This window comes from Ursus americanus, chromosome 27, assembly GCF_024610735.1.
Source record: "Ursus americanus isolate L20-20 chromosome 27, mUrsAme1.1.p, whole genome shotgun sequence".
Lineage (NCBI taxonomy): Eukaryota > Metazoa > Chordata > Mammalia > Carnivora > Ursidae > Ursus > Ursus americanus.
The window spans coordinates 10951489-10965245 of NC_142153.1; the positions used below are offsets into that span (position 1 = coordinate 10951489).

The following is a 13757-nucleotide window of genomic DNA, read 5'->3' on the forward strand; positions in this document are numbered from 1 at the left end:
AAAACTATGAATACACTGAATTGTATATTTTAAAAGGGCGAATTTTATAGTATGTGATATGAATTAGATTTCAATAAAGCAGTTCCGAAACCGAAAAAAAAAAAAAAAAAGGAAGAAAATGGAATGGTGGGAAGACTCCAGGGGAGACAAGACTTCCGAAGCTAATAACATTTTTTTAAGGATATCAGTTAAGAAAATGTGTTTAATTTCTAAAAAGGGAGACAAAGATCAGTTATCAAAATTGCTTAGCTGCCTAAACACCTCACAAAGCACAAGGATACAAGGATGTCAAAAACCATTTAATCCAGGGCGCCTGGGTGGCACAGTGGTTAAGCGTCTGCCTTCTGCTCAGGGCGTGATCCCGGCGTTATGGGATCGAGCCCCACATCAGGCTCCTCCGAAATGAGCCTGCTTCTTCCTCTCCCACTCCCCCTGCTTGTGTTCCCTCTCTCGCTGGCTGTCTCTATCTCTGTCGAATAAATAAATAAAATCTTTAAAAAAAAAAAAAAACCATTTAATCCTACAAGCTATATTAAGCACATACCGTTGAATTTTTTCTGGTCCTAAAGTAGTTTAATATCTTCTTTCTTGGTCCTAGGGGAATTCCCATTTCCTGAAGATCTTTGTCAGTACATAAAGCCTGGCACAGAAAATCAAATATCCTTATTTCTAGGTAAAATAAAATGAATTACACATCCTGTTCTCTGAGAGGAATAGACCTAAGGACTATTGTTCTTTGCTTTATATTAACAGAGCTCCCTAGTGGTAAAGCATCATTAATAATTTTGAGAAGAAAAGAGTACTTTATTCATAAAAGCCTAAAGAAGAATAAAAAGTTCCAATACTATAGTATCAATGCTATAGTAATACAGATGACACTGTATTATTATATTTATTATATATAAATTAAAACATATATATTATTTTATATATGTGTATATCTATCTATCTATATATAAAAACCCTATAGAAGTGGGTATCTACCTGCATCACACAAGAACACTCCTTGATTTCCCTGCTGACTTAGATGTCACATTCCTGAGAAAGATTCTATCCCTACTCATGGACACAAGCAGTAAGAACATACAGCAAACACTGAGTATGAAACAGACTAACAATCAAGATCTCAGCTTAAGTGCTACTCACCTGATCAGATTAAGGCTTCCTTCACCCTCCCAGACTCTGTTAGTTAATCTTATTATACATTCTTAATACTACTGTGTAGTATTAGAACTTATCACAATTTTAATTAATTAAGTTTGATTATTTAATATGTGTCTTCCCCACTAAACCATAAACATAATGATGTTTATGTTTTTATTACATGTTTACGGTTTACATAATATCTTACTGACCACTCTATCTCTAGTACTTGGTAGAGTATGCCTGATCATATTAAACATTCACTAAATACCTATTAAATGAATGAATGTACTACAAGCCTGAAAAAAAGCACAAAAAAGTGGCAAAAAAATAAATAAGCAAATACCAACAATAGAGCTCTTGAAGGTATAACAGAAAATAAGAGCTGGAATAATTAGTGGCCATCTATTCTTACTGTTTTCTGAGCTATGCTGTTTGCTAGTCTTTGCTCTATCACTACGTTTGTCAGTATAGCTCCTCTGAACTTTGCTCCACAAAGCAAAGATTACTTTATAAGATAAAAAACACATAAATAATGCTAAAGGACATTACCAACGATAACAGTATTTATAACTAAAATGCTTCTAAAGGGCAGGCTCTTAGCAGTAAGATGAAGATAGCATAAAGTTTTAAAAGATTATTTTACCAGAGCTTCCTTATCTACTTTCTCCTTCTCAAAGATACTAAAGAATTCAGAGAGTTGAAGTTTCTTCAAATCTTCCTCTAGTGTCAGTGTGTCTCCTTCATCCATGACAATATTTGGTGCAACCTAAAAATTAAATTATAAAGCTCATATTCTCTAAATTCATTTAGATTGTCCTTTATTATTATTACTAGCAATAAAAATAACGTACTATATAAGAGTTCGACATAAAGATATACTTAAACTGTAATTCGTACAGAATATAAATTAAGTAGTTAATCTCTAACTTGCAACTTTAGCTGAAACAATGTTTTTGAACAAATGAATGCATGAATGATTATCAAAGTGTTCTTCATCTTCATCAACAAAACATTTATTGAGTTCTTATTAAGAAAAGAGTGTTTAGAACATAAAACAATCTAAAATAAAGCCCTTTTCCTGGAAGAACTCACTCAACAGAAAGAAGACACTTACATAAAAAGAGAAAACATGCAAGATAGGATATGCTAAATACTAATTCAAAACTATAGATAAGTGTTCACGGGACTTAGTTTTTACAAAAGATGTTTTGTTTTGTTAAGATTTTATGTATGTATGTATGTATGTATGTATGTGAGAGCGAGAGAGCACAAGCAGGGGGAGCAGCAGAGGGAGAGAGAAGCAGACTCCCCACTGATCAGGGAGCCTGACGTGTGGCTCGATCCCATGGTATCATGACCTAAGCCGAAGGCAGATGCCACCCAAGCACCCTAAAAAAGATGTTTAAACATCAAGTTCTCCCACCGCTTTCAAAGGGAATTTCTATAAATCATTTTGTATCCAATTTATTCATTTCCTCATCATACGTAAACTTCATTTCAGCTCAGTGATTCTATAATTCTAGTAATAGATGAGAAGTGCATATTTATAATGGAAAACAGATACCTTTGGTTATTTTAGAATGTGGCAAATTTGTGGAAGCTTATTAGTATCTTGCTTCTATCATCCATGAATGACAGAGATAATTACAAGTCTATTAAAATTAAAATGAATGTAAAATTAATGTTATGAGACTAAACTAAGCCTAAAGACAAAAAATAAGTCTAAAATCTAAAAAATCCGTCCTAAGAAATGGTACAAGAGAAGCTATCTGTACATCTAAATTACCTTTTCACTGTCCATATCCACCAAAGAATCTTTCTGATTTGTTAGGATATCAAACAATATAAGTGAACCTAAGATAAAAGAAAGAGGGGACAATTTATAAGTACTGGCACTACTCAGCTTTTATCCAAAAAGTATTAAGCCAATTACCCATGTAGCAAAATCTATGAAGCAGGAAGTCTTTCTTTCCAATCCACCACTGCCCTTCCAACCCCTTCCAAATTCTTCATCATAGACCAGTTCTAGACCTCTAAATCTGATACGGATAAAAGACACTGTACTTCAAAAACAGGTGCCCTTAATATGTTAAGGACATATTCTCTGGTCACAGAGAATTCATTTGTTACCTAAACTATGACCAGCAATGGATACACCCCCTTTGAAATTAGGGTTCCTCTGAAGAAAAAGTGTATATATTCGGTTCATTTCAGAAGCAACTGTGTCCACAATAGTCTGACAGTAGGTGGGGCTGTTGTAGAAGAAGACATCCAGAATCGTGTCATTGGTGAAGTGCCTTAGGCGGTTAATGCTGGGCAGAGTTATTCGCTGCAGATCTCTGGAAAACAACAACAACAACAACAATATTTTAAGCAGAAAACCTACTACATTCCATAACCTCCTCCAAGTTATTACCCAGCTTAGCCTTCAAGCTTAGACTTAGATATTTAAAGATACAATAGATACTATCTATTAATAGGAAATACAAAGGACTCAGAGACATGTTTAATTAAGTCAAAATGACATGATCAGCAAAAGTCAGTGAGAATCTCTACAAGACAAATAACCCAGTTTCTTCAATACATAAATTGCAAGGAAATAAGAGATGCAAAGGTAATCAAGAGATTAAAAGAGACTTAAAAGACATATCAAAAAGGGGCTCCTGGGTGGCTCAGTCGGTTAAGCATCTGCCTTCAGCTCAGGTCAGGTCATGATCTCAGGGTCCTGGGATCAAGCCCCGTGTTGGGCTCCCTGATCAGCAGAGAGCCTGCTTCTCCCTCTCCCTTGGCCCCTCCCTCCACTTGTGCTCTCTCTTACTCTCTCTCGCTCTATCTCAAAAAAATAAAAAGAAAAAATCTTAAAAAAAAAAAAATAACCAAACTCCTTACTAAAAAAAAAAAAGAGAGACATATCAATGAATTGCAATTTATGGACCTTATTTAGATTCCAGTTAAAATGTGTGTGTTTACTACACATTTACTAGATAATTGGAAATTTGAACACTATATTTGCTGGTATTAAGAATTTTTTTAGGGGCACCTGGGTGCTCAACAGGCAGTCTCATACATGCTCTCTCTCTAATAAATAAATAAATCTTTTAAAAAAAAGGAATTTTTTAGGCGTGATAATGGTGTTATGGTTAATATATATATATATATATTTTTTTTTTTTTTTAAAGATTTTATTTATTTATTTGACAGAGATAGAGACAGCCAGCGAGAGAGGGAACACAAGCAGGGGGAGTGGGAGAAGAAGAAGCAGGCTCATAGCGGAGGAGCCTGATGTGGGGCTCGATCCCACAACGCCGGGATCACGCCCTGAGCCAAAGGCAGATGCCCAACCGCTGTGCCACCCAGGCACCCCGGTTAATATATTTTTAAAAGTTCTTTCCGAGGGGCGCCTGGGTGACTCAGTCATTAAGCATCTGCCTTCGGCTCAGGGCGTGATCCCAGGTCCTGGGATCGAGCCCCACATCAGGCTCCCTGCTCTGCTGGGAGCCTGCTTCTTCCTCTCCCACTCCCCCTGCTTGTGTTCCCTCTTGCTGGATGTCTCTCTCTCTCTCTGTCAAATAAATAAATAAATAAATAAAATCTTTTAAAAAATAAATAAAAATAAAAATCCTTTCCAATATACAAACAAACATTTACAGATGAAATGAAATAATATCTTAAGATTTGGTTCAAAAATAGTATGATGGAGGGATGGGCAGTAGACAAGGGTTGAAAAATAACGGATAGAGCAGAACTGGCCATGTGTTGAGGCTTGTTTGCCCTGGGTAATCATAATCTGTACATGAAGATCCATTATATAAGCTATTTTTGTGTACAAAATTCTCTATAATAAAGGATTTTTTTAAAGACAGAAAATACAAGACATTTTTTTCAGAATTCTCGGCACTAAGGTTTTTTTGATCACAAGTCAAATGATAAATGGATCAGCTCCCTTTCTCAATGCAAAATTTCTTTTTTTTTTTTTTTTTTTTTTTTTTTTTTTTTTTTTTTTTTTTTTAAAGATTTTATTTATTTCTTCAACAGAGAAAGACAGCCAGCGAGAGAGGGAACACAAGCAGGGGGAGTGGGAGAGGAAGAAGCAGGCTCACAGCGGAAGAGCCTGATGTGGGACTCGATCCCGTAATGCCGGGATCACGCCCTGAGCCGAAGGCAGACGATTAACCACTGTGCCACCCAGGCGCCCCTCAATGCAAAATTTCTGAAGGCTGAAAGAAAGTGAGACTGCCAGATGCCAAAGGCAAACAACTCATATCTCAAAAAGGAAGACCATGCTGACATTATGCAAATCAACTTCCAGTTAAAGCTTTCTCAATACCCAAGAAGAGTCCTCAAAGATTCAACAGCTTCTGTAGTTTAGAGGGCAATTTGCCCTTAGGAACCTCTTAGCATCAGCTCAAATATGAAGAATGTGAACTCCATACCTAGTAAAAGCAACACCACCATACAACACCCGGCACATGAAATATGCTCAAATCATACAGTATTAAGAACTGAGAGAAAGAGAATCAGAAAAGCCATCTCCAAGACCTACATGGACACAATACTGACTACTTCATTTATCTTCCAGAAAAGCATTTGCCATTCTATCCTAGAACTGTATTATGAATACACTTAATATCCTTAACATAAGGCCACCTTCTCTGACATTACCATAAAATCTACAAACAAAACTGTGTTTGTGACTTAAGAAGGCCATCACTTAAAAGTTGTACAAATTAACCTCAAGTTATAAATGCTGATAATTTGATGTTTGGGGATTTCCTTTTTCCCCCAACATGGACAAATATTATCTAAATATGATCACAAAAGGAACAACAAAACACTCTGTACATCTTGAGGTAGGCTGGCTTTGACAGCTGAAGATGGAAATGCTTATACGCTATAGGAAGAAAGCAGCGTTTGGTTTTAATGCTAAAGAAATAACATAGCTGTAATAGTAAATACTAATGAGCTAATAAAACATACTGGAAGAAACTAACCAGGGTAGTTAAACCAAGGGATTGGTCAGCACTTAATAATGTATCTCTAAGAAAAGACACAGAAGTACAAAAAACTTCTCACTGAACAGATTTTTATATAATCAGCTATAGCAGAAACATCCCAACCACATCGATGATCAAAAAACGTATTACAATCTAAGGACTCAAAGACATAAGGTATTACTCACACATCCACGCCAGTAGAATGCAAAGGACTATGCCAGTTGACTGGAAGAAATTCTACCCTCCCAATCTGCTGATTTTCTTGGGCTTTCTTAAAATGTGTCTGTAGCAGGTTCAAGGAAACACTGCGAAAATCGTTAACTGGAAAAGAAATTAACTTATCCATCACCAGGGAAGCAATGAGTTCACAGAATAAGGATGCAATAGATCATGTAATCATACTCTCTCCATTTGCTTAGAAAACATATTTACTTGAGTCAAAAACAGCAAAGTGGTATACAGGAAATATTATCAGTGCACAAAAGCTGTTTCTTTGACACAGAACTTTATTTTACTATACAAAACATTTTATCTAAAGAAAAGCTACCTTCAACACTTCTGTGTCATGGGAACGATTTCAATTTTTTAAAAAAGAAAAAAAATCACATGACTGTGTCAATTGGCCTTATAGTTAGATTCCTGTACTAACTTTCTGGTTCTTATCAACAACTGCTATCCAATATTTTAGATTAAAAAAAAACCAAAAACACTGTTATTTGAAGGTCATACTACATCAGTCTCACCCTTCCAGAAGGTTTATGCTTAAAAGCATTACCCAGTAAAAGATCCCCAGTTGGGACAGACTCTGAATATGTACGATGAAGTTTTAGAGAACACTACCTTTCAAAATCAAGTTATACTAACGACCTAAGTATTCCAAGTAGAGTATCAAGAGCTTTATCACACTATAAGTTAAAAAAATGATTGAAGGTTCTGTTATTCATTTAAATTATATCATCTTTTTGGTTCCCTTTAAGTTTGGAATGGTTAGAAAGAGGACCATCACATTCATAAAACAATTTTATAAGGATTAAGGGCTTGTTCATTCAAGAATTATTAGTTAAGAGTATAAACTATTAGCCTAAGGAATTTAGTAGTACTTTAGGTCTCAGTTAAGCAGCTTTACTACCTTGCCATCTGTCTTTAGCTCTCCAAATCTTATTATGCAGATAAGATAAAAGACTAAAAACAACAGTTTATCTCAGCTCACAGGCGCACTGATTAATATTCCCCTTAAATGATTTAATCATACATGCTTTGCAAACCTACCACACTGTACAATGCTTCGAAAGCGGAGATCACAAGCTGGTCCAATCCCATGGACTACAAAAACCAAGTGATCTATTTGTAAAGGTTCTCCTATAAATGAAATTTAAAAGAAATTATTTCATATAACTAGTCTTATGTTCTGTTTATAGTCAAACATTCACAATAAATAGGTTATAAAGATGGGCAAATTAAAATATAAGATCATTTTTAAAAATATTTTATTTATTTATTTATTTATTTATTTATTTATTTATTTATTTATTTATTTATTAGGTGGGGAGAGGAGCAGAGGGAGAAGGATAAGCAGACTCCAAACTCACCAGAGGCTCAATCCCACGACCCTGAGCCAAAAAGAAGAATTGGTCCCTTAACCGACCGAGCCACTCAGTATCCCCTAAGCAGATCATTTAAAGGACACAAAACAGTCCTATATTTTACTTACTAAAAATACAGTGATTTTACCATGTTTCTAATTTATCTTGACATAAATCTATAAAAAAATTTTTCAGGCTTTAAACTTTTTATTTTGAAATACCTGCAATCTTACACAAAACATGAAAGAATAGTACAGACACTCCCATATACTGTTTTCAGATTCAACACTTTAACATTTACATTTGCTTTATTATTGCCTATGTGTTTGTGTTACACACATATTTATTTTTCTGAACCATCTGGAAGCAGATTGCGTATATCATCAGATTGCACACACCATACCTCTTTAAATACCTAACCCTGTAAATACTTTAATATGTATTTCCTAAGAACATTTTCTTAAATAACCACAGTACAGTTATTGAATTTAGGCAACATAACATTGGTAGGATACTTTTATCTAATATTCCATTTTTATCAATTATATCAATAATGTCTGGTGTGTATATAAACCTAAATTTTTAAACTCATCTTCTTAAAATTTTTTTTCATGTTTTTATTTATTTAAGTAATCTCTACACCCAATGTGGGGCTCGAACTCACAACCCCAAGATCAAGAGTCACATACTCCTCTGACTGAGCCAGCCAGGTGCCCTTAAACTCATCTTTTTAAATTATAGTAAGTCTAAGGGGAGCCTGGGTGGCTCAGTCGTTAAGTGTCTGCCTTCAGCTCAGGGCATGATCCCAGGGTCCTGGGATTGAGCCCCACATTGGGCTCCCTGCTCTGCTGGGAGCCTGCTTCTTCCTCTTCCACTCCCCCTGCTTGTGTTCCCTCTCTCGCTGGCTGTCTCTCTCTCTGTCAAATAAATAAATAAAATCTTAAAAAAAAAAAAGTTATAGTAAGTCTAAGACTTGTAAGTATAGTAAGTCTAAAACAAGCCATCTCCTCTCAGGGATAAAAGTAAAAGGAATTTTATAATACAGTTAAATATATTATAAAACCAACCATAATGGCCCTACCTGGATAGCAATGGATAAACATCAAAGTTCTACTGAAAAAGTTTACCTTAGTTCACAATCTTCAAGAACAGGAATTACCAGAAATTAATTTTTAGTCAAACAGGTAGAATCACACTTCTTAAAATTAGGACTACATCAGTTCATTTGTACCAACCGACTTCTTGTTTAGAATTGCCAAATTTTATCCATCCCACAATATATACTTAGCAATTTCAAAATAGATTTTTATATCTATTAAGATTCATAGTGGGGCGCCTGGGTGGTGCAATCCGTTAAGCGTCCGACTCAGTTTTGGCTCAGGTTGTGTTCTCAGGGCCGTGAGATGGAGCCCCACCTTGGGCTTCGCACTCAGTGCAGAGTCTGCTTGAGATTCTCTCTCCCTCTCCCTCTCTCACTTATGTGCACTCTCTAAAAGGAAGGAAGGAAGGGGGAAAAGGGAAGGGAAGAGCAGAGAAGGGAGTCAGGAAAGAAAAGAAAAGAAAAAAAAAAGAAAAGAGGAAAGAAAGAAAGATTCTTAGTAGATGAAATGATGCTAATCTTAACTCAAAATAAGCCCATATGACTAAACCATTTTTAAGCCTTGAGGTAATCCAAAACCATAGAAAAACATCACAATTTAAGTCATAAATAAGTTCATCAGAAGAAAAAAATAAACAACATTACCACAATGAATGTCAACAGAGATGTTCTCAACCCCTCTCTTCACTGTTCTTGGTCGGCCCTGTTCAGTGGGTGTTGAACCCCATTCATCAGACCCTGCAACTGGCTGGTAATGCACCATAAGCTTAAATAGAAAAGACCAAAACAATAAATATATTCTACATTATAGACATCTCTATTTACACATTCTGAGGGATAGGAACCATGTCTTTCAAAACAGAATACACAGTCAAATCTCAACCGGAATTTTGATATGCAACTCTGACAGCTTGAAATGAGAAGCCTGAAAATACAGTAGGTTAATGTTGTACATGTTAAATACCTTACAATTTTGTCAATTATACCTCAATAAAGCCAAAAAAGAAAAAAAACATCAGGCTAACATCTTTCGATAATACCCTACACATGTAAAATATGCCCACATAATGTGTCGGTGATATTCTTAATCTACAGTGGTGTACTTTTCCCTAGGAAAATTCTTTTGTATAAGGTGAAGAAGGTAAAAAATGGTGGCAGTGGATACAAGTTTCATAATTGTGAATGCAATATAAAAATTTCCAAAGGCTATCCTAAATAGAATCCCTATGAAAAAGAAACCAATTAAGTTCTCCTTAGTAATACAATTAACCTTTAATCCCACATGAAAGAAAGGCTTAATTTGCTTTACCTTTGGATTGTGTAATATAATAATTTCTCTGTTGGGAGACTCCAGTTTCTTTTTCCACTCATCCAGAGTTACAGCAAGCATGTACGTTTCCTTAAGAGAAGACATGTTTCATTAGATTTCTCTAATAGCTTTTCTATTAAAACTGAACTTTTTTTTTTACAAGAATACTGCTAAACAATTACATAAGAATATCCAACTCCAATTTATCAAATATTTGAAAATTCTTTTAAAATTACAACAGATAGTAATATAGAACAAAAAAATCACTACTTTTATCACTAGAGAAAATCATTGTTCACATTTTGATATACTTCTTTCAATAATATTAATATCTACTCCAATGTAAAGGAAGCAAATTTCAGACTTTCCAGAGCCAGAAAAATAAAAGGCTAAAAAGACAAATCTTGTGGTCATTATTTAAGTATTAACAATTATCACCATTAGGAAAAAAATTTTAACTTAAAGGCATAAGTTTACATAGCATTTTAAAACTGGAAAAAAAAACTACTTTATCTTGAAACTAACTTGCAAAATAAATGCTATGTGATCCAGATAGAACCAAACTCTAGAAATTTCACAAAAATAAGTCACAAGAAAACATTATTAAATAAAAGAAGAAAAAAATGAAAAAAGTGAAAAGGGATCAAAGGAATACCTCTAAAACTTGGCTGAAGCTCTCTGAGTAGGGAACATACTTATTATCTTTGTCTCCCTTGTAAAACCAGGTACATCGTCTCACTTCTGACGCTAGCTCATCCCAGTATACAGCATACCGCATCCTCTCCCCCAAATGCACATCATATCTGCCCCCATCAGTGGGGACAACTCTCCCATTACAATCTTTTCCTATCAAGGATTGGAAAGGGGGAAAGAAACACATATATAAAAATAAATCTCCCAAAATACAATTCTGAGTTATACTCTAATGTTGTTAGACATAAGAATGAATATTTTCTACTTGGCTAAACATTAAGCAAAACGGAATTGATATTTTTTCACTACTTTACAAACCATCAAAATCATTCTTGGTTTTAATGATACGTGAAAAAAATAATACCCAAACACTGTTTTGTTCTTTTTCTGAGAGACAGTAATGTCCCATTGTAACAAACAAAAGTATATAAGGCTTTTCTGAATTTTTTGCTTCAGGGGCCAAAAAGTGAATTAACAACCATGACCATCAGGATGATAAAACAGTTACTAGAGCCATTCTTGTTTCATAGAAGTAGAAAAAACAAGTGACAAATTAAAGAATTCATTCTTTTGCAATGTGACATGCCCCCACTCTTCATAAACAAAAACTGAAACATATGCTAGAACATAAGAAATATTATTAGATAACTATGCAGAAATTACAATAAGTACTGTTTTCAAATACAGCCCAAATTCTTAAATATTATAAATTGACTGGTTAGTAGTGCAAAACTTCTATTTCTATATAAAAATGCTGTAGGAGAGAGAACTACAAAAAAAAAAGGTGCTATAGGAAAACAAGAAAAAAATCTAATATTTTTAATAACACTCAATATAAGAACTATTCTATTAGACTGAGAGAAATAGTCTTAATCTATTAAAAGTCATCATTTTTATCCTACCAGAGCCATATGCCTCTTCCAGCTGCTGTGAATCCTCAGAGTTGAAAGGAATCCATGTCTCCTTAGAATCTATTATTTTACAATAAAACCAATGAGGAGAAACTGGTTCATACAAACCGCCAGCATCCATGTCTAGTAGCTCAAAGGAACTACATGAGTTTGGTGACGGGGATGGATCTGACTGGGACAATTGTTCCTGGTGTGATTCCACTGATGACATTTCGCTCTCTAAAAGACAAGACATAAGAAAACTATCGGGAAAAATCATTTTTCTTCCATTAACACTGAAATTTCTCTCTCACACACACATACACACACAACTGGTCATTTTAAGGAGCCATTTCTGGGAAAAAAAATCTCAGGGGGCCACACAACTGAATATGGAAATAAGGTATAAATTAACAGCTAGATTTGAGGGGGAGCTTTAAACAAAATGCTTCTTATAGTCAGACCAACCACTTTACACTGATTTCCCAATTCTCTCGGAAAACTGCATGGGTTTAATCAATCAATAAAGTATAAGACAAACCCAGAGGGGCGCCTGGATGGCTCAGTCAGTTAAGCATCTGTCTTTGGCTCAGGCCATGATCTCAGGGTCCTGGAATAGAGACCCGCATCCCATTGGGCTCCCTGCTCCCCGGGAGTCTGCTTCTGCCTCTCCTCCCTCTGCTCCTCCTCCTCGTGCTCTCTCTAGCTTGCTCACTCTCTCAAATAAATGAAATTTTAAAATAAAATAAAATTAAAATTAACTTAACTTTAAAAAAAAAAAGGACAAACGCTGAATCAGAAGAAACACATGGTCAAAAACTTGATTGCAACAAAACATCTTACTCTAATTCCAATCTAAGTCTATTGCTAAAGGCAAAAAATTTACTCCAACTGTCTTAATAACACCTAGATGTCAGGCTCCAGGCCCCTAGCATTACACACTTACATGATTATAGGAATCTTAAAATATTGAAAGTAAAACTATTCACTTAAGAACCTGTCACCTTTTATTGATCCTTGAAATGTACTTAATTAGCGACTAGGGCACAAATTCTGAAAACACGAACCCTCGTTTGAGCCACTGTGCGCACGCGCGCACCCACTCACACCGTCCAAGTCTCAGGAGAAAAGTAACAAGTGACCTCAAAAGCCTCCTTCCCTCAAAGACGACTGTGACCTATGTGGTCCTACCCCTTCAACACCCAGGCCACTTGGCAAGTACACTGCACACACTGAAGTGTACTCAACCTGAAGGGAGTGAGCAACATTATTGGTATCTCAGCACCGAGCGCTGCGGGATGGCAAACACCTGGCCTCCCCTGAGCGAACGCTCTCCAGGCTTTCGGCCACTTTATCTTTTTTCCTAGCGCCAATTTACCTCCGCTACCTTGGCGCGTCCCTTCTCCCCCACGACCCTGGGCCTCCTGCAGCCCAGACCTGGAACCTCAGAGCTCGGGGACTTGCCTCCTCTCGCTTCCAGCCCTGCAGAGCGGAGCAGAGCCACCGATGGAAAGGAGGTAATTTCCCGGTGCCTTAGAGCGCAGTCGGTACAAAGGGAAGCCTGGCCGCTCCATCCAGACGAGGTCACCCACCCCCGGGGGTGGTCCTCCCAGCACCTCCTTTCGCTGTCTCAGGCATCGCGGACTCCTCCGCCCCCGGCATCCTCATCCCGCAGTGCCTCCAACCCGCAGTCCCGTGGGGCCTCCCTCCGCCCAGCCGCCCACCCCAACACGCCGTCGCGGTCTCACCTGACAGCCCCACTGCCTTTCACACACTCCTGCCCTCGCTGAGGGGCGCACGACATGTCCCCGCGGCGGCCTTTCCCCCGAGCCGAGGCGGGGCCGGGCGCAGCTGGGCGGAGCCTGCAGCCCCGCCAGGCTCGTGCCCAACACTGGGCTCCACTGCGCTCCCAGCGGGCGAGCAGCGGGTCCGGCTACTGAGAGCAAAGGTGAGGTTCGAGGACCGCTGAGTGGAAGCGATGGGTGGGGCAAGGAGGGCCGCAGGAGACTGGCAGGAAGTGTCGCGAGAGGTGGAAGGAATCGC

The 13757-nt window shown here is 37.1% G+C and overlaps 1 protein-coding gene across 1 annotated transcript in view; it reads right to left on the minus strand.

Moving 5' to 3' along the window:
• The window catches only part of DDHD2 (DDHD domain containing 2), a 28325-nt gene extending 14588 nt beyond the window's left edge, over positions 1–13737 (minus strand). The window contains exons 1-11 of the mRNA XM_045779377.2: positions 13463–13737; positions 11727–11954; positions 10787–10977; positions 10132–10221; positions 9468–9588; positions 7410–7499; positions 6326–6461; positions 3277–3485; positions 2933–3000; positions 1790–1912; positions 545–640 (exon numbers count right to left, since the gene is read on the minus strand). Of these exons, the coding sequence (XP_045635333.2) occupies positions 545–640; positions 1790–1912; positions 2933–3000; positions 3277–3485; positions 6326–6461; positions 7410–7499; positions 9468–9588; positions 10132–10221; positions 10787–10977; positions 11727–11946 (1344 nt within the window). The 5' untranslated portion in view covers positions 11947–11954; positions 13463–13737. The remainder of the gene's footprint in view (positions 1–544; positions 641–1789; positions 1913–2932; positions 3001–3276; positions 3486–6325; positions 6462–7409; positions 7500–9467; positions 9589–10131; positions 10222–10786; positions 10978–11726; positions 11955–13462) is intronic.
• Between the last annotated feature and the right edge of the window lie 20 nt (positions 13738–13757).